The 22,239-nt window shown below is 44.1% G+C and overlaps 1 protein-coding gene across 1 annotated transcript in view; it reads left to right on the forward strand.

Moving 5' to 3' along the window:
* Positions 1–22,239, forward strand: part of LOC134651478 (DNA mismatch repair protein Msh2) — a 43,815-nt gene that overhangs the window by 14,243 nt on the left and 7,333 nt on the right. Inside the window, exons 3-14 of the mRNA XM_063506590.1 lie at positions 446–640; positions 2,488–2,679; positions 2,801–2,953; positions 3,525–3,760; positions 4,796–4,951; positions 6,269–6,476; positions 8,176–8,335; positions 9,647–9,818; positions 10,526–10,710; positions 14,401–14,619; positions 18,534–18,766; positions 21,969–22,060. Coding sequence (XP_063362660.1) covers positions 446–640; positions 2,488–2,679; positions 2,801–2,953; positions 3,525–3,760; positions 4,796–4,951; positions 6,269–6,476; positions 8,176–8,335; positions 9,647–9,818; positions 10,526–10,710; positions 14,401–14,619; positions 18,534–18,766; positions 21,969–22,060 — 2,201 coding nt within the window. The remainder of the gene's footprint in view (positions 1–445; positions 641–2,487; positions 2,680–2,800; positions 2,954–3,524; positions 3,761–4,795; positions 4,952–6,268; positions 6,477–8,175; positions 8,336–9,646; positions 9,819–10,525; positions 10,711–14,400; positions 14,620–18,533; positions 18,767–21,968; positions 22,061–22,239) is intronic.

Here is a 22,239-nt window from a genome sequence, read left to right on the forward strand (position 1 = left end):
CTTTAAAACATACAAATATTTACCCTTATTCCAGTCAGGAGGCATGCAGGTAGCTCGTTTTAAGACTGTTACTGTTACTACTGTTTAGTTTAAGCAATATTTGTATTTATTTTATGACGTTATCGCGTACCAATAACGCGACCAATGCAATATTTAACGGATCCGTGAGATCCGAAATATCCGGATCCTATGAGACGTTGGATCCGGATCTTAGATTTGACGGTTATCCGGATATTTCGGATATCCGGATATCCGGATCTCAAACCCTAGTTACGCCAAAACTTTTGGCGTCTGAGTGACAGCTTTTGTGTTTGACATGGCGTTAATAGGCAGGTTAAAACTATCCACCAAACACACACTTGGAAACAAGGTCTCTAAACGAAGAACCTCTAAAAACTTCATTCCAGCTTTGCATTTATTCTATCTTGCCTTTGCGTGTTTTCAGAAACCGCCCACAACAGTCAGAATCTTCGACCGCAATGATTACTACAGCGTGCACGGTGTGGACGCGACCACTTGCTCCAGGGAGGTGTTCTCATCCATCGCGAACATCAAGAAAATGGGCCTCGAGCCCAACAAGCTGGAATATCTCGTGCTCTCCAAAGGAAACTTCGAGATTCTCATCAAGAAACTACTTTTAGTAAGTTAAAATTAGCCAATACATTGCAATATTCTTAATAGAAACACGCTTTTCACAAATTGGTACACTTTATATCTGGCTGTATTTGGTAAATAATCGTTTAAGTTAAGGTATTAGATAATTGGGCGTAGAAAGTATAGAAACCGCTGACATCAGTTAGAATCTTCGACCGCAACGAGTACTACAGTTTGCACGGTGTAACGTAACATGTATAGGGTCGACTACAAAGAGATGTATCCACTTTTTCACCTTATTACAAGGCAGTAAGGTGAAAAAGTGGATACATCTCTTTGTAGTCGACTGTACTGTACGCCCACCCCACCCACTGCTGAACTTCAATCAAAACTCACTAGTCGTAAGTAACGATTGTAACTAATCTCAAACGTCGCAATCACAATTTTGCTAAAATATTACCGTGTTCTATCAGTTTTTGGAACATACGCATAGTATGTAGTAAATGACATTCGGTGTTAAATTGATGCAAAAATATGTTGTAAGTTTTGGTTCTCATTTAGTTCTCAATTCTCAATTGATGAATGAATGAAGTCCTGAATATTAAGGTAATTAACTGGTTATTATGCTGTCAAAACATCATCCTAACAACAATAATAATTAGCCGAATAGATTATTTTTCTGCGGTTAGTAGGTACCTAGAATTGTTTACTATAAAGCTTCCAGTTCCACAGCTTGTTTTATCGAATTTTATGTTCTCTTCTCACTTCTCAGTGTACTGTTTTCGATAACTTAACAAAAAAGTTAATGGTAAGAATGTCTTCATTGTTTTAGATTAGTTTTATTTCGTATCTTTGGATTTACAATCAATAATATTGCTATTGTATTGTACTTACACTAAATAAGATAAGATAAGAGGCATACTCGTAAGATAACATAAGAGAAGCTGATGGCTTATTAACTAGTGGCACAGCACCCACCACCTTCAAACTTGACACTCGTGAAACTTCTTTAGCGGTCACACTGGCAGCTCTTGGTCCTTTGATGAGCTCCTGATTTCTATTGTAGGTATTCGATATCACATTCGCTTATGACATTATTAATAAAATGACCGTCAGTCGTCTATTATAATAAGGCGCCGTTTACATGTTGTTCCGGATGGAGACCTCAGACTACTAAAGATAACCTCATTGATCTTGAACTACTTATAGATTAATCTTCAATGATTTTTGATGCGTATTGTGTATGAGAACGTAAATAAATAGATAGTTACACGTGTTTTGCAACAAATGTAGCACTCGTATTATAACAAAATGACGAGAGACTAGTATGAAATAATGAAATTATTAATTCATAGTAACAGTTTTGCGCTGGTTATTAACTCGTCGGCTCACAACTTTTGTTACGTATGTCTACAAGACGTCCGACGATTCTTCTTTGATCCCGTCCCGTCATAGATAAGTAAAAGTGTAATCTTTTAAGGGTTAAGGATAACAAAGAAAAAAAAGCCCTAAATAACAGATAAAAAACAGTTATAGAGAACCTATACTTTGATTGGGAAGCCGAAATGACTGAAAACCACGAGCCAGAATGATGGTCGGACGGCATTAAAAAGATGGCAGACCTGGCATAGAACCGCCGCATATAGAACAATATAGAAATCCATGAAAGAGGCATCTGTTCCGCAGTTGACGCAAATATGCTGAGAAGAAGACATTCTTTATGAAGCCTTTTATAATACGACCACGTAATGTTTTCATGCCAAGTGATACGTCAAGTATTGCGCTCTTATGGGGTATATATGCATTGTTATTGTGTACAGTGCAACTTAGCGTAGTCTGCGTCTAAAGGTGTCGGTATGATTCCCAAATTCCCGAAAACTTCTTTATTTCCAGGTACGGCGTTACCGTGTAGAAATATACGTAGCAGAAGGCTCGGTAAAGAACAGCGAATGGGTGATTCAGTACAAAGGCTCGCCGGGATGCCTGTCACAGTTAGAAGAAGTGCTTGGCGAGGGTCTGGGCTCCGCTGATGATAGCACGCCTTGTTTGATGGCGGTTAACATTAGGACTGATCCTGTCACCAAGGTATTTTATGTTTAACAATTTCAAGTACGTATAAAAATGCCTTCTGCTGTGCGTATCAGAATTTTGTGACGTTTATTCTTGAGGGACGATAAAAATATTTCCATACAAATCCTATTTCCAGGGACGACTAGTCGGCGTGGCATGCGTCACAGGGGGCGACTACGAGTTGTCGGTGACCGAGTTCACCGACGACGACTTGCTGACTGAGTTGGAAACGATTACAGTGCAGATGGCGCCTTCTGAGTGTCTCGTGCCTCTAGCGGAACATGAAGATGTAAGTATCATGTTGTTACTATACTACTGGCATCTGTTAGTCGGTGTGGTGTCACGGCAGGCGACTACGAGTTGTCGGTGACCGAGTTCACCGACGACGACTTGCTGACTGAGTTGGAAACGATTACAGTGCAGATGGCGCCTTCCGAGTGTCTCGTGCCTCTAGCGGAACATGAAGATGTAAGTATCATGTTGTTACTATTCTACTGGCATCTGTTAGTCGGTGTGGTGTCACGGCAGGCGACTACGAGTTGTCGGTGACCGAGTTCACCGACGACGACTTGCTGACTGAGTTGGAAACGATTACGATGCAGATGGCGCCTTCTGAGTGTCTCGTGCCACTAGCGGAACATGAAGATGTAAGTATCTTGTTGTTACTATACTACTGGCATCTGTTAGTCGGTGTGGTGTCACGGCAGCCGTCTACGAGTTGTTGGTGACTGAGTTCACCGACGACGACTTGCTGACTGAGTTGGAAACGATTACGCGTTCGACTCGCACTTGGCCGGTTTTTTTTGTTCCTATTTACTGACAAATTGGTTTGACCAACTATATGTTTCATATATTTTCAGTACAAATCCCTAAAAAAAGTGATGGAGCGCGCGAGTGTGACAGTCACGAAGTTAAAGCGAAGCGAGTTCTCCACCGAAGGCCTGATGCAAGACCTGAACAGACTGCTGAAGTTCAAGTCGGAGCAACAGCAGGATGCCAACGCGTTTGAGGAGACGAGAAAGGAGGTCGCGATGGGATGTCTAGCGGCCGCGATCAAATATGTGTCTTTGATGACTGAGAACACTAATTTTGGAAGGTCAGCAATTAAAATTGGCAAATTTCATTCAATCATGCGGCACACATAGGGATCTCACCTTTTAGCTGGCGAAAATTATTTATTGACATTATTTTGATTAATACATGCTTCAAATAATAGTACGTTTTACGTACGTAATTAAATGCGCCGCTGTTATCGTAGCCAGAATAGTCACATCATGATTAATATATGTCTCAAATTTTTTACAAAAGTTAAATTCTCAGAAAAAGAAAAAAAGCGGCCAAGTGCGAGTCGGACTCGCCCATGAAGGGTTCCGTATTTAGGCGATTTATGACGTATAAAAAAAAAACTACTTACTAGATCTCGTTCAAACCAATTTTCGGTGGAAGTTTACATGGTAATGTACATCATATATTTTTTTTAGTTTTATCATTCTCTTATTTTAGAAGTTACAGGGGGGGGGGGACACACATTTTACCACTTTGGAAGTGTCTCTCGCGCAAACTATTCAGTTTAGAAAAAAATGATATTAGAAACCTCAATATCATTTTTGAAGACCTATCCATAGATACCCCACACGTATGGGTTTGATGAAAAAAAATTTTTTGAGTTTCAGTTCGAAGTATGGGGAACCCCAAAAATTTATTGTTTTTTTTTCTATTTTTGTGTGAAAATCTTAATGCGGTTTACAGAATACATCTACGTACCAAGTTTCAACAGTATAGTTCTTATAGTTTCGGAGAAAAGTGGCTGTGACATACGGACGGACAGACAGACGGACAGACGGACAGAGAGACAGACATGACGAATCTATAAGGGTTCCGTTTTTTGCCATTTGGCTACGGAACCCTAAAAACAGCTTCTTTCCTAAATTACAATTAGGTAAATCATAAAAGTACACATTTTAGTATTATACGTACTATGAAGGTTATATATTCTGCAGCGTTGTTGCAGGAAATGTCAATACCAATGTCGATATCCTGGATAATTGACAGTTCTTGTAATGCAATCGGCAGCCATGCTTTCGCTATTTGAATGTAACCTTTCTTCTGACGTATTAATCTCCCATTTCAGATTCCGACTGACCACTATCAAGTCAGATATGTTCCTCCATTTGGACGCGGCTGCGCTGAGCGCGCTCAACGTACTCCCGGAGCTAGGAGACGCGCCTGCGCCGTCCCGGAGCTTGCTGGGCTTGCTGGACCGCTGCCGGACGCAGCAGGGGAAACGGTAATGAATACCAGTCATTTCAGACTCCGACTGACCACCATCAAGTCAGATATGTTCCTGCATTTGGACGCGGCGGCGCTGAGCGCGCTCAACGTACTCCCGGAGCTAGGAGGCGCGCCTGCGCCATCCCGGAGCCTGCTGGGCTTGCTGGACCGCTGCCGGACGCAGCAGGGGAAACGGTAATGAATACCAGTCATTTCAGATTCCGACTGATCACCATCAAGTCAGATATGTTCCTCCATTTGGACGCGGCGGCGCTGAGCGCGCTCAACGTACTCCCGGAGCTAGGAGACGCGCCTGCGCCGTCCCGGAGCTTGCTGGGCTTGCTGGACCGCTGCCGGACGCAGCAGGGGAAACGGTAATGAATACCAGTCATTTCAGATTCCGACTGATCACCATCAAGTCAGATATGTTCCTCCATTTGGACGCGGCGGCGCTGAGCGCGCTCAACGTACTCCCGGAGCTAGGAGACGCGCCTGCGCCGTCCCGGAGCTTGCTGGGCTTGCTGGACCGCTGCCGGACGCAGCAGGGGAAACGGTAATGAATACCAGTCATTTCAGACTCCGACTGACCACCATCAAGTCAGATATGTTCTTCCATTTGGACGCGGCGGCGCTGAGCGCGCTCAACGTACTCCCGGAGCTAGGAGACGCGTCTGCGCCGTCCCGGAGCCTGTTGGGCTTACTGGACTATATCAATTCTTAACTCACAAAATTGAAAAAAAAAAGGTCATAAACATGGAACTTCAAAATAGTGAATCTAGGACCTAAACCCTCGTGGAGGACCTATCCAATAGGATTGTTGACACATATTGAATTTTATAAAGAAATCTAGTTAAATAGATAGAAAATGAGCAATTTTCATACATCGAAATGGCTTCTAACGTTACATGGTGACGTCACGATGTATTGTCATTTTGTTAGAAGCGTTTCGTCAGTTAAGTGTGAGTGCCAGACTTTGACCATCATTTGTGACTTTTGTATTGCTTTAAGACAATGGGTCCCATACAGACATTTCATCCTCACAACAAACCCGACCGACTGATACCATTCATTTATTGCTTTCAAACTGCCGGCCTAGCCAAGGTGACAATCGCAATCGCGTCGATAACGAAAAGCTTTGTGTCTCTCTATCTTCCATATTAGTGCGACAGTGACAGTTGCGTTTGATCGCTACGGAGCGTTAGCGATTGGCATGTTGGCTACGCGGCCTGTATAACGTTTAATCGAATAACTTTTTTTGCAAACGATTGCAGCGCCATCTGCGCTAAGCATGACGCGTTAATCCTCATCGGCATAGGTATATTATGACTTCCAGGCTCCTAGCCCAATGGCTGCGCCAACCTCTCCGCGACATAAACCTGATCAACGAGCGCCTGGACGTGGTGTGGCTGCTGGTGCACCGCTCGGCGCTGCGCCTGCAGCTGCACGACGACCACCTGCGCCGCGTGCCCGACCTGCGCGCGCTCGCACGGCGCCTCACCAGGAGGAAGGCCAACCTGCACGACTGCTACAGGATCTATCAGGTCACTTGTACAGACAACTCCATTATTAGCGTAAGACCCGACGGAAACAGACACACAGACAGAGAGAAAGAGACATACCGACAGACAGACAGACAGAGAGAGAGACAGACACTCAGACAGACAGAGAGTGAAACGCATATAAACAGACAACCCCTCCGCGACATAAACCTGACCAACGAGCGCCTGGACGTGGTGTGGCTGCTGGTGCACCGCTCGGCGCTGCGCCTGCAGCTGCACGACGACCACCTGCGCCGCGTGCCCGACCTGCGCGCGCTCGCACGGCGCCTCACCAGGAGGAAGGCCAACCTGCACGACTGCTACAGGATCTATCAGGTCACTTGTACAGACAACTCCATTATTAGCGTAAGACCCGACGGAAACAGACACACAGACAGAGAGAAAGAGACATACCGACAGACAGACAGAGAGAGAGAGAGAGAGAGAGAGAGAGAGAGAGAGAGAGAGAGACAGACACTCGGACAGACAGAGAGAGAGTGAAACGCATATAAACAGACAACCCCTCCGCGACATAAACCTGACCAACGAGCGCCTGGACGTGGTGTGGCTGCTGGTGCACCGCTCGGCGCTGCGCCTGCAGCTGCACGACGACCACCTGCGCCGCGTGCCCGACCTGCGCGCGCTCGCACGGCGCCTCACCAGGAGGAAGGCCAACCTGCACGACTGCTACAGGATCTATCAGGTCACTTGGTCAAACAACTTCATTGGCGTAAAGCTCTGGTTTCCTAGAATAGCGGTGCCGTCATATAGCGTCGATACAAAATAATACTCATCTATGTTTAGCCGTATTATTTTGAATGGAGACCGCCGCTATATGACGGCACGACAAATATACTTTGAGGATGAACTATCATCAGAAGAGGAAAATAATCGTAGGACGGAAGATCATTTATTCAAACCTCGTGGTACAGAAGGTGCATTTGAGATTTTAGTACAAATGGCTTCACCGCTATCAAATAAAACGTTCACGAAACTATCGGCACCGTCAAGACGGCCGTCATGCAAATGGTGGCACCGCTTTATGACGTTACGGTATCAATCACCGCCCTCTAGGAAACCGTACCATTTGGTTTACATAGACAACGTTCTAGTGACGCCATTAAAGCTTTGGTTTTCTCCGAAAGCGGTGCCGTCATATAGCGGCCGTCTCCATACAAATACTACGACATCCATATTTAGCCGTATTATTTAGTATGGATACGGCCGCTATATGACGGCACCGCTATCCTAGGAAAACCGATCTTCACCGCTGTATTACGGCCGCTATATGATGGCACCGCTTTCCTAGGAAACCAGAACTTTAGGCAAACAGAGCTTAAGTCCCACCGCTGGACACTGACCGCCCAAGCTCAACGTGCATGTAGATTTTCCACGCTAGGCTTTCGAGACACACACACACAAACGCGCGCGCTCACACACACACACACACACACAAATACGCGCGCGCTCACGCACACACACATGCATGCACACAGGCACACAAACTCACTCTCAAACACGCACACACACACACACACGACTACTGAGCTGATATTCGATAAAATGTCATCATTATGACTTGTTATTATGATGCATGCTCACTTTAGATAAATGAGGAGGAGGTTATACTAACGGTAAATCCTGTCCGACTTAAAAAATTTCAAATCGTTTGCCTGCTAAAATGATATTTTAATAATTTCAGGCCATCAAACGCCTACCGGCTCTCCTACATTGCCTGTCCGAGGCCGACAACGCAACAGTCCACTCGTCCATCGCCGAGCCCATCTCAGAGTTAACTGAAGACCTCGGCAAGTTCCAGGAGATGATTGAGACCACTGTCGACATGGAGGCTGTTGATAGAGGCAAGTTCACCGACACCTAATTGACCATGCCTAAAGCTGAACCTTATTTCCGCGAGATAAGGTCTATATTTTGGTTACGCTTAAAGTACGCTTGGAAATAATTTGACAGCACCACACCGTAAGGGGGAAAACACACTGGGTCGTTCGCCTAATGCGGCCGCCGAATTAAAGTATGGGGTTGTAAGGCAATAGACATCGTTTCATGCGCCGAATGATCCAGAATCGACGCAGTATAATTGCGCCATAATCGTCAAACTTCTGTGAAAAATTTACGTTTATGGTGGGGGATCAAATTTTTTTTTCGTTACTGTCATAGCATAATGTAAATTAGTGACCCAAAAATGCACATGTACTTAACGTAAACAAATTAATTTTAAGACGTAAACAAATTAATTTTAAACATATTTGGAGAGTACATGAGAAAGTTAAAGAATAAAGTTTTTCAAACTATATCAAATGAAAGAGCTCATTGTGAGAACTTAAATTTTTTTTATTTAATAAAATACATAGGTTAGAAGTTATTTAAGAAAATAGCCAAAAAATTACCCCCCCCCCCCCCCCCTTTATCTCCGAAACTACTGGGTCTAAAATTTTGCAAAAAATAGACAAACAGCATAGTTCTTTACCTATAGACGACAGGAAAACATATTAGAAATCTGCGGTCAAGCGTGAGTCGGACTTAATGTACGGAACCCTTGTAATGCGATACTCGCACTTGGCCGGTTTTTTATCTGCCAGTCACAAGGTGTATTCAACTACATATGTACCTATCCTGGAGAGTTAGTTAAAAACTTTTTAAGTCATACCTTTTAATAAATAGATCATTGGGACAAATAGCATGTTTCTTTCTTGGTAATCGTTATTGTGTCAGCCTACGATACAGGCCTAGCCTAGTGTAGGGGTCACAGGTAATTTTTGTGTTCCATTTTTTGTATTGTGCAGTGTCAGTAATCATGTATATAAATATAATTGACGACCGGTCTGGCCTAGTGGTTAATGACCCTGCCTGTGAAGCCGCGGTCCTGGGTTCGAATCCCAGTAAGGGCATTTATTTGTGTGATGAGCACAGATATTTGTTCCCGAGTCATGGTTGTTTTCTATGTATTTAAGTATTTGTATATTATATATATCGTTGTCTGAGTACCCACAACACAAGCTTTCTTGAGCTTACCGTGGGGCTTAGTCAATTTGTGTAATAATGTCCTATAATATTTATTTATTATTATTATTATTTATTTATAATAAGTCATATTCAGTTGTAATATGTGATAAGCACTGTTTATAAATAAAACATTTTTTTTTCTTCTTCAGGCGAGTTCCTAGTTAACCCCTCATTCGACGAGCAACTGCAAGCGTTGCGAATTGAACTAGACAACCTTCAATCGTCAGCAGACAAGGAACTGAACAAGGCTGCCCGCGACCTAGGTCTCGATGCCGGCAAAACTATCAAGTTGGAAAGCACGCCGAACGGATTTAGCTTCAGGTAAATACGTGAATTACATGATGAATCAGTGAGGGTAACTGTACTATGTTGCCAACCGGAAAAGGTCGTCAAAGCGTCGTCAGTTAGAAGATAATTTTTATGCTAATTCCATTGTTATACAAGATAAAAAAAAATCTTAGAGACATAATAACTAGAAAATCTATTTCGTACATTAATGTTTTTTTTACATGTTCCTTTAAACGTAAAATTGTGTTACTAGACTTAAGGATCATAACTACGTTTGTCAAATGGTCGCGATCGTCTAGATTCTCCCGATATTTTGTTTAATCCTCGACCAGATACTTACCAAAAATTAAAGATCTCTTGATAAATGCGGCAAGCTTTGATGCCGAGACCTAATCAAAATTAATGTTTCCTCTCGTTATTATATGAGTTCCATAATCCCGAGATTTTAAAAATGTATCCAGATATTTTGGTATTTAATAATGCAACCCTAATGATAACACTCCATAGAGTCATAACAATTAAATCGGAACTCAAATAAACTTTAAATTATAATTTACTAGCGACCCGCCCTGGCTTCGCACGGGTTAAATTATACATAAACCTTCCTCTTGAATCACGCTATCTAACCTATAAACCGCATAAATCCGTTGCGTAGTTTTAAAGATCTAAGTATACGGACAGACACACAGGGAAGCGACTTTGTTTTATACCTACATAGTATATAACTATTAAACTTTCAGAGTAACAATGAAAGAGGAACAGACACTCCGCAACAACAAGAAGTATACAATCATAGACGCAGTCAAAGGGGGCGTGAGGTTCAAGACTGGCAGGCTAGGCGACCTGACCGAGGAATACGTGCAGACTAGAACTAATTACGAGAAAGAGCAAGACAAGGTCGTGGCTGAGATCGTGGGCATTGCTTGTGAGTAAGATTTAGCAAATAATCACTATACTAATCATACAAGTCTAGGGCGTCAGGTTCAAGACTGGCAGGCTGGGCGACCTGACCGAGGAATACGTGCAGACCAGAACTAATTACGAGAAAGAGCAAGACAAGGTCGTGGCTGAGATCGTGGGCATTGCTTGTGAGTAAGATTTAGTAAATAATCACTATACTAATCATACAAGTCTAGGGCGTCAGGTTCAAGACTGGCAGGCTGGGCGACCTGACCGAGGAATACGTGCAGACTAGAACTAATTACGAGAAAGAGCAAGACAAGGTCGTGGCTGAGATCGTGGGCATTGCTTGTGAGTAAGATTTAGCAAATAATCACTATACTAATCATACAAGTCTAGGGCGTCAGGTTCAAGACTGGCAGGCTGGGCGACCTGACCGAGGAATACGTGCAGACTAGAACTAATTACGAGAAAGAGCAAGACAAGGTCGTAGCTGAGATCGTGGGCATTGCTTGTGAGTAAGATTTAGCAAATAATCACTATACTAATCATACAAGTCTAGGGTGTCAAGTTCAAGACTGGCAGGCTGGGCGACCTGACCGAGGAATACGTGCAGACTAGAACTAATTACGAGAAAGAGCAAGACAAGGTCGTAGCTGAGATCGTGGGCATTGCTTGTGAGTAAGATTTAGCAAATAATCACTATACTAATCATACAAGTCTAGGGCGTCAGGTTCAAGACTGGCAGGCTGGGCGACCTGACCGAGGAATACGTGCAGACTAGAACTAATTACGAGAAAGAGCAAGACAAGGCCGTAGCTGAGATCGTGGGCATTGCTTGTGAGTAAGATTTAGCAAATAATCACTATACTAATCATACAAGTCTAGGGCGTCAGGTTCAAGACTGGCAGGCTGGGCGACCTGACCGAGGAATACGTGCAGACTAGAACTAATTACGAGAAAGAGCAAGACAAGGTCGTAGCTGAGATCGTGGGCATTGCTTGTGAGTAAGATTTAGCAAATAATCACTATACTAATCATACAAGTCTAGGGTGTCAGGTTCAAGACTGGCAGGCTGGGCGACCTGACCGAGGAATACGTGCAGACTAGAACTAATTACGAGAAAGAGCAAGACAAGGCCGTAGCTGAGATCGTGGGCATTGCTTGTGAGTAAGATTTAGCAAATAATCACTATACTAATCATACAAGTCTAGGGCGTCAGGTTCAAGACTGGCAGGCTGGGCGACCTGACCGAGGAATACGTGCAGACTAGAACTAATTACGAGAAAGAGCAAGACAAGGCCGTAGCTGAGATCGTGGGCATTGCTTGTGAGTAAGATTTAGCAAATAATCACTATACTAATCATACAAGTCTAGGGCGTCAGGTTCAAGACTGGCAGGCTGGGCGACCTGACCGAGGAATACGTGCAGACTAGAACTAATTACGAGAAAGAGCAAGACAAGGTCGTAGCTGAGATCGTGGGCATTGCTTGTGAGTAAGATTTAGCAAATAATCACTATACTAATCATACAAGTCTAGGGCGTCAGGTTCAAGACTGGCAGGCTGGGCGACCTGACCGAGGAATACGTGCAGACTAGAACTAATTACGAGAAAGAGCAAGACAAGGTCGTGGCTGAGATCGTGGGCATTGCATGTGAGTAAGATTTAAGCTTTGGTTTCCTCCGAAAGCGGTGCCGTCATATAGCGGACGCAAAAAGACGGCCGTCTTTACGGTGACGCCATGTGGAAAGTTGGACCTTGATTTAGCTTTAATAATTTACTTGAAGGATGAAATATCATCAGAAGAGGAAAATAATCGTAGTGCGGAAGATCATTTATTCAAATCTCGTGGTACAGAAGGTGCATTTGACATTTTAGTACAAATGGCTTCACCGCTATCAAATAAAACGTTCACTAAACTATCGACACCGTCATGACGGCCGTCATGCAAATGGCAATCATGCAAATGGTGTCAATCGCCGCCCTCTAGGAAACCGCGCCATTTGGTTTACATAGACAACGTTCTAGTGACGTCATTCAGCGCTGTATTACGGCCGCTATATGACGGCACCGCTTTCCGAGGTAACCAAAACTTTAGTAAAAAAACACTACAATATCAAACACGTCAAAGGCGTCAGGTTCAAAACTGACAGGCTGGGCGACCTTGGGCAGATTTTTGAATTTAGAGCGCTCGATTACGTCACTTGAAAGTCTGTGGAAAACGGCGAATTGATAATTCTGAAATACGTGCAATAGATTTTGGGAGTCTAGTGGTATTTACCACTCGTTTTCAATTCTATTAGTAGAATTTAAATGCCTAGTAGTGGAGATAAATTGAAGGGAAATCGAAATCGAGCGCTCGAAATTCAAAAATCGGCCCCCTGACTGAAAAATACGTGCAGACTAGAACTAATTACGAGAAAGAGGAATTATAATATATAGAGATTAGAATATAGGAAAATCGTGGGAATTCCTTGTAAGTTAGATTGCAAAACTTCATTTTGGCGCTATCTCTGATTGCTACCAATGTTATGTGTATGTTGTGTCTTTCGTGATTGCGTAAATTTGGCAAAACGTAATTCCCAAGGGAATTATTGGTACGATCGCATTTCGATCCCGCGACCTCAGATATGAAAGTCGCAAGACTGAGAAAACCTGCATATATATATTTGTAATTAAATTCAAAGGCGTATGTAAAAGTCCCTATCCTATGAGGCTAACAGTGGACCACCCAGCTGATGATTGTACAGTCGCCAATAAATATATTTCGCGCGGCCAAGATGCTCACAAATATCTGAACACGCCCTTATTGGCAAGGCGTTAAGCTTTGGATTCCTCCGAAAACGGTGCCGTCATATTACGGCCGCTATATAGCGTTGACTGACGTCACTAGAACGTTGTCTATGTAAACAAGATGGCGCGGTTTCCTAGACGGCGTTATTACGTTACGTTGATTGTCAACGTAACGTAAGATGACGGCCGTCATGACGGTGTCGATAGTTTCGTGAACGTTTTATTAGATAGCAGTGACGCCATTTTGAATAAATGACACGAGATTTGAATAAATGATTCCGTACTACGATTATTTTCCTCTTCTGATGATATTTCATCCTCCAAGTAAATTATAGATGATCAAGCAAATCTTGTCAGTAGGAAAAGGCGCGAAATTCAAATTTTCTATAGGACGTTATCCCATCGCGCCTACATTTTTCAAATTTGCCGCTTTGACCTTGGTGGATGACGGTGTGTTATGACGCCGTGGTACTTTCCATATGTCGCCACAGTAAAGACGGTCGTCTTTTGCGGTCGCTATATGACGGCCGTCATATGACGGCACCGTTTTCGGAGGAATCCAAAGCTTTAGAGTGCGTGTTCAGATATTGTGAACACCTTGGCCGCTCCGATATATCTGATGGCGACTGTACACAAGGCCGACATACGTAATATGGTATAACACAACCTTGTTTGGCCTCAAGCAGTTGACATAGAACTTAGTAAGGTTTATTCGGGTAATTCCGGAAATAATTGTAAAATCACTCATATTCCGTTGTAGTAAGTGTCAGCTTTCTGAATTATCCGCCACTTTCGATCATTCGGAAATACCCGAATACACCTTATTAATCTGTCAGCTCCCACGGCTCATATGAGCCAGAACGCTTATGGCGACGTCATATCGTGGGATTCGACAGGTTAATCAAAAATTGTATTTTCCAGCGGGCTACTCCGAATGCCTGTTCTGCCTGTCGCACGTGCTGTCGCGCCTCGACGTGTTGGTCTCGTTCGCGGTGGCGGCCGTGTCGGCGCCCGAGCCGTATTGCAGACCTGTCGTCACTGAATACATCAACGAGTTTGTGCTGAAAGATCTGCGACACCCCTGCCTTGAGGTCCAAGAAGGCGTGTCATTCATTCCCAATGACGTAGTGTTTAAAAGAGGTAAGGTTCATCTATCACTCTTATAATAGTATTTTATGCAACCGTTGTTTAAGAGAGGTCAAAAAAGGCGAGTGGCGTGAGTAACAATTTGAGGCGAAGCCGAAAATTGTTAATAAAGACGCCACGAGTATTTTTTGACTCAGTTAAACAACGTAGCATACAATACTTTTTCTACGACCAAGCACTTACTTTGAAATAAAATTGTAAATTTAACAAATATTTTTAATTCAAGAAGTAACAAAAATCCTGGTACGGGCGGGAAAAGTATGAATGAATGAATGAAATAAAAAGAAACATGTATATGGTTCACTTATTTGTCAGAGATGACATTTAAAATAAGGTTGGCAACACTGTATTTCATTCAATATTTTTTAAGTGGTCATTACACGAAGTATCGTAAAATCGCCAAGCAGATACTGCGTGTATGCACAAATTCTTTTTTGGGGAATAGACTAAAGACTTGTCTTGACAACTATAAGATAGGGGTTTAAAGGTGTGTGCACGACCCTTTAAATGACAAATAAAAGCACGGGAGTAGAAAAAATAATTAAATAATTTGAGCCTATATACGCGAGAGGGCTCGGGCTATAGTCCCCACGCTAGCCCAATGCGGATTGGGGATTTCACCTACCTTTGAATTTCTTCGCAGATGTATGCAGGTTTCCTCACGATGTTTTCCTTCACCGAAAAGCTAGTGGTAAATATCAAATGATATTTCGTATATAAGTTCCGAAAAACTTATTGGTATGAGCCAGGATTTGAACCCGCGACCTCCGGATTGAAAGTCGGACGTCATATCCACTCGGCTACCACTGCTCGGGCATCACTCTTATATGCGTGATAATACAGCACGAATTCCTTTTTCTTATCAACGCATCTTTAATAAATAAAAATAAATAAAATAAAAATTAAAATCATTTATTGCAGATCAAAGATCCATATAATGTTAGTAACAATTTTGACTTAATAACTAAGTTAGTAGGTACAGAATATATACAGAACTTAGCCTTATCCTATTTGGCCCTGCCGATGGCCACTTCGACCCAGTATTTAGTTATAGGGCAGTCAAGGCGCTCCGACAATACTTTGAGGAGGCCGTTGCCGCTGCCACGCACTCGCCTGAGTAGTGATCCCACACGCTAAGTCTTAATAAGTTAGTTAGAGTCTGTGCGGAAAGAGAAAAGTCGTAGAATGTATGGGGCCCAATACAGTCCACGACTCTTCTGTTTCCGCACAGACTATAGGAATTCATATTTTCAACGGGTTACCGCCAGAGATTGCCTGCCTCGTATTACTAAACGACCTCATCGTTTCTCGGCTTGTGCAGTAATATACTGATTGGACAAGCCTTAGCCAAACTTCTGTCTATCCTGCTTGCGTATTCTGCTTGTTATTCAGTAATCATGATTTATTTTTGAAAAAGGAGATCTATTTTTTACGCTATACTTAGTCACTTAAATGGCCCGTGCCAGAGATAATCTATCTCTCTTTTCCAATTGTTTTTAAAAAGATAAGATAGCAAATAAGTACTAGTAATCATTTAATACTAGCCTCCGCTCGCAGTTTCGTCCGCGTGAAACTTGTTAAATTGCTATCCACTTTCCCTCCCTCCCTTTTCTTAGATTTCAACCCCCATTGCACACGCTTGGGAGTTGAATTTTGGGATAAAAATGTATCCTATGTCTTAATCTAATGAAATAGATATCTGTGTGCCGAATTTTAGTCAAATCTCTTCAGCTGTCGTCAAACTATCGATCATACACAATACATTAAAAGTGTCATTCAATAGAACTTGCTAACTATGTAAACAAACCGCCATACTAAAATTGACACTGAATGTCAATTTACTAGTAACTTTTGTTTACATAGTTAGCAAGTTCTATTGAATGACACTTGATATCAATACATAATTTTTAGCTTGCTTTTAATGTTTCATTTCTCAGTATTCAATACATCAATCAGCTTCACAAAGAAGTCAATTTTGTCACGTTCCCTTCCGTGATTTTTGATCCGATAAGGTTCTTATCGGTCATTACGGGCGTGACGTCACAAACGATTTGAAACAAATCACTGGTATTTGCTCAGTCATTTGTTTTTTTGTGCTTATCTACTTTTATCCAGTAAACTAAGACTGTTATCAGTCAATCTAGTTGCGAAGTCAGACACAATTTGCAACTTGGTATACTGTTTTAAAAATAGCCATGTTTATATTTTTGACACTCATTCGTTTTTTGAGAAAAGCACTAGGTACCTTTGAGTATATAGCCTAAGGAGATGTGATACACGGGCGACCCCCTCCGGCAAAGTACATTGGTCAACTGTTCAAACACGTTATATAAAACTACTTGAAGTCGCTTCACCGCCATTTTGCATCGTTCCGTGTCGCGAGACCTTTCTCTTAAAAAATGGTGACTTGTGCAGTATTATCGTGTAAAAGGCGATCTGATAGCTCAAATTCGCAACAAGATCGCGTTTCCTATCATAAATAAGTATTTATACTAACTATTAAATGTATATTGAAGTACAATCTCCATTTAAAGAAAAAACCGTTGCGATACATAAACGACAGAAAAATGTAAACATGAATACAGTGGTACGGGGACGAATCGGTCTTAAGGGATGTGACAAAGTCAAAAAGGCGACTCAACATTTGAATGATTGAATGAATCATTCATTCATTCAATCACTGCAGTTTGTTTAATATAGCTGATCAAGCAAATAATGTCAGTAAAAAAAGGCGCGAAATTCAAATTTTCTATGGGACGATATCCCTATGTATCAGCCCGGAAAACCCGCGGGCGACAGTTCATTCCACAGTTTAGCTGTGCGTGTACACAAATACAGACAGCCATACATACAAACAATCATTTTATTGGCTACCTAATATCTTCAATGTACAGAATTTTCATTTTTACAATTTTATAATAAATAGTATAAGACAATTCAGTTCATTCATCAAACTGATTTGACTCATTCTTTAGATGTGACCCATCACTATCATGTTCGTATGTATGCTGCATAGTTATGTGAAAACTCTGTCTGTGTGCGTGTAATTTTTGATGTGTTGAAATTTTTTGTAGTGTGCGTTTGTCGCAACAGCAAAATCTGTGTCTGTTGAGTTACTTATCTTTTGGTGGTGTGCTGTAGGTGTTTACCTCGCCCCCCGCTTAAATTGGCGAAAAAATTGTTCGAAGAGTTTACGTTATCACATCTCCTTAGGCTATATACTCAAAGCTAGGTACATTAAACTCGGCGAGAAGGACAAATTGCTGCTTCGTATCAAGTTGAACTAGCAAGCTCGCCCGTTGAAAATGAATAGTTAGTCAACAATTGCCTATTTCCCTTGCTTCGACAATAATGTACAAACAGCAACACTCTTAACTGTCCATCGGTGGACATTATGCCATTTGTAAGAAGGCTTACGAACTGTCAGTCTGTCAGTTAACAGTGCGGGCAATAGTACAATCGCCATTAGATATATCGGCTAAGGTGCTCACAAATATCAGAACACGACGATATGTCAAGGCATTAGCATAGAGAAATAAGTAAGACAAGAGTGCTCACTCCATTCATCAGTTCTGACTATTAATTTCAGTGTCTACATCTAGCATCGAGTAGCGGAACTATTAGTACTGCTACTTGACAATAGATGTAGCACCGACCGGAAAGTCTTATCTCAACAGCATAAGACTTTCCGGTCGGTGCTACATCTATTGTCAAGTAGCAGTACTGATAGTTCCGCTACTCGATGCTAGATGCTAATAGTCTTTTTGGTACTAAAACTGATGTATGGAGTGAGCACTCTATGTATTTTTTTCTCTATGGCATTAGAGTGCGTGTTCGGATATTTTTCCGAACCTCAGCAGCTTCGATATATCTGATGGCCAGGGTACTATCCTTTCAACTTGCTTCAGATTCGTGCCTGATGCATGTAGTGACCGGCGCCAACATGGGCGGCAAGTCCACCTGGATGCGTTCCTGCGGTGCGGCAGCGTTGTTGGCACATGCGGGTAGCCTGGTACCCGCATCGTCCGCGACTATACCGCGGCTGCGAGCGCTGTGTGCGCGTGTGGGCGCGGCTGACAGGGAGCAACGCGGGCAGAGCACATTCATGCTGGAGATGATCGAGTCCGCTACTATACTGAAGGTATGTTATAGCCACGTTAACTTGGTGGTAATACCTGAATGCCTGCCGCGCGGCAGCGTTGTTGGCACATGCGGGTAGCCTGGTACCCGCATCGTCTGCGACTATACCGCGGCTGCGAGCGCTGTGTGCGCGCGTGGGCGCGGCTGACAGGGAGCAACGCGGGCAGAGCACATTCATGCTGGAGATGATCGAGTCCGCTACTATACTGAAGGTATGTTATAGCCACGTTAACTTGGTGGTAGTACCTGAATGCCAGCCGCGCGGCAGCATTGTTGGCACATGCGGGTAGCCTGGTACCCGCATCGTCTGCGACTATACCGCGGCTGCGAGCGCTGTGTGCGCGTGTGGGCGCGGCTGACAGGGAGCAACGCGGGCAGAGCACATTCATGCTGGAGATGATCGAGTCCGCTACTATACTGAAGGTATGTTATAGCCACGTTAACTTGGTGATAGTACCTGAATGCCAGCCGCGCGGCAGCATTGTTGGCACATGCGGGTAGCCTGGTACTCGCATCGTCTGCGACTATACCGCGGCTGCGAGCGCTGTGTGCGCGTGTGGGCGCGGCTGACAGGGAGCAACGCGGGCAGAGCACATTCATGCTGGAGATGATTGAGTCCGCTACTATACTGAAGGTATATTATAGCCACGTTAACTTGGTGGTAGTACCAGGATGCCAGCCGCGCGGCAGCATTGTTGGCACATGCGGGTAGCCTGGTACCCGCATCGTCTGCGACTATACCGCGGCTGCGAGCGCTGTGTGCGCGTGTGGGCGCGGCTGACAGGGAGCAACGCGGGCAGAGCACATTCATGCTGGAGATGATTGAGTCCGCTACTATACTGAAGGTATATTATAGCCACGTTAACTTGGTGGTAGTACCAGGATGCCAGCCGCGCGGCAGCATTGTTGGCACATGCGGGTAGCCTGGTACTCGCATCGTCTGCGACTATACCGCGGCTGCGAGCGCTGTGTGCGCGTGTGGGCGCGGCTGACAGGGAGCAACGCGGGCAGAGCACATTCATGCTGGAGATGATTGAGTCCGCTACTATACTGAAGGTATATTATAGCCACGTTAACTTGGTGGTAGTACCAGGATGCCAGCCGCGCGGCAGCGTTGTTGGCACATGCGGGTAGCCTGGTACCCGCATCGTCTGCGACTATACCGCGGCTGCGAGCGCTGTGTGCGCGTGTGGGCGCGGCTGACAGGGAGCAACGCGGGCAGAGCACATTCATGCTGGAGATGATCGAGTCCGCTACTATACTGAAGGTATATTATAGCCACGTTAACTTGGTGGTAGTATCCGAATGCCTGCGGTGCGGCAGCATTGTTGGCTCATGCGGGTAGCCTGGTACCCGCATCGTCTGCGACTATACCGCGGCTGCGAGCGCTGTGTGCGCGTGTGGGCGCGGCTGACAGGGAGCAACGCGGGCAGAGCACATTCATGCTGGAGATGATCGAGTCCGCTACTATACTGAAGGTATATTATAGCCACGTTAACTTGGTGGTAGTATCCGAATGCCTGCGGTGCGGCAGCATTGTTGGCTCATGCGGGTAGCCTGGTACCCGCATCGTCTGCGACTATACCGCGGCTGCGAGCGCTGTGTGCGCGTGTGGGCGCGGCTGACAGGGAGCAACGCGGGCAGAGCACATTCATGCTGGAGATGATCGAGTCCGCTACTATACTGAAGGTATGTTATAGCCACGTTAACTTGGTGGTAGTATCTGAATGCCTGCGGTGCGGCAGCATTGTTGGCACATGCGGGTAGCCTGGTACCCGCATCGTCTGCGACTATACCGCGGCTGCGAGCGCTGTGTGCGCGTGTGGGCGCGGCTGACAGGGAGCAACGCGGGCAGAGCACATTCATGCTGGAGATGATCGAGTCCGCTACTATACTGAAGGTATGTTATAGCCACGTTAACTTGGTGGTAGTACCTGAATGCCAGCCGCGCGGCAGCATTGTTGGCACATGCGGGTAGCCTGGTACCCGCATCGTCTGCGACTATACCGCGGCTGCGAGCGCTGTGTGCGCGTGTGGGCGCGGCTGACAGGGAGCAACGCGGGCAGAGCACATTCATGCTGGAGATGATCGAGTCCGCTACTATACTGAAGGTATGTTATAGCAGGCTCACTCCGCGATTTCGTCGCTTTGCTACAGGTAGCTAAAAGTACATCCGTTCGGCCCCAATGTTGGGCAAAGCCATAAGCCGCGCGTGGCGCTGTCGCCACCTAGCGGCCATATCTGTGCTGATCCTAACAGACACGTTTTGTTAGAGAGTGAGTCTTCTGTACTTAGTACTATTATTTATTCTGTGGTTATAGCCACGATCGTCAACTTGGTGGCAGTATCTGAATACGCTGCGGTGCGGCAGCGTTGTTGGCACATGCGGGTAGCCTGGTACCCGCCTCCTCCGCCACCATACCGAGACTACAGATGTAGTGCGTAATAGGGTTTTTGACACATGTTGAATTTTATAACTAAAAACTTCCAAATAGGAAAAAAATAATGGTTCCATTAGATTCCTTACATTTTACTTGAAAAAATATTGTATAGCAACAATATACATAACCGCAATATTTCACCAACAAAATCGCATTTCCTTGTTTTCCATACATCGAAACGGCTTCTAACGTTACATGGTGACGTCACGCCACGGTATTGCCATTTTCTTAGAAGCGTTTCGTCAGTAAAGTGCGGGTACCAGACTGACCATCATTTGTGACTGTTGTATTGCTTAAAACAATGGGTCCCATACAGACATTTGATCCTCAAAACAAACCTGATCGACTGATACCATACATAAACATTTGTCAAATACCCTATTGTTTTCCTTCGTAGTTTGACGGAAACTTACGAATGCGAACGTCTTGCTATTTCAGTCAGTCTTGGTACAAAAAGTACTGAGCTTGACTGAAGTAGCATGACAAATACTAACAATTATGCACTACATATAGCTGGTCAACCAAATCTTGTCAGTAAAAAAAGGCGTGAAATTCAAATTTTCTATGGGACGATATCCCTTCGCGCCTACATTTTTTAAATTTGCTGCCTTTTTCTACTGTCAAGATCTGGTTGACCAAGTATATGTATAATATACGAGCCTACGAGCGTTGTCTGCCGTGTGGGTGCGGCTGATCGCGAGTAACGCGCGTTTTCGCAACGTTTCATCTGCGAGCAACTCACGCTAACGTTTACATTTTCAGACAGCAACACCAGACTCTCTGGTGCTGATCGACGAGTTGGGACGAGGCACGTCGACATACGAAGGATGCGGGATTGCTTGGGCTATTGCCGAGTGAGTATTTCATTATATACAACTGTATGGATGTCATGGTATATAGAACTTTTGTCATTAAACAAACTGATGACTTTGAATCCTGTCGATTTAGTCCTGCCGCTTCTCCATACAAAACGTATTCCTGAATTTCTGATTTTATAAGAGTTAGGAACATTTAAAAACTTGTATGAAATCTG

Source organism: Cydia amplana, chromosome 10, assembly GCF_948474715.1.
Source record: "Cydia amplana chromosome 10, ilCydAmpl1.1, whole genome shotgun sequence".
Lineage (NCBI taxonomy): Eukaryota > Metazoa > Arthropoda > Insecta > Lepidoptera > Tortricidae > Cydia > Cydia amplana.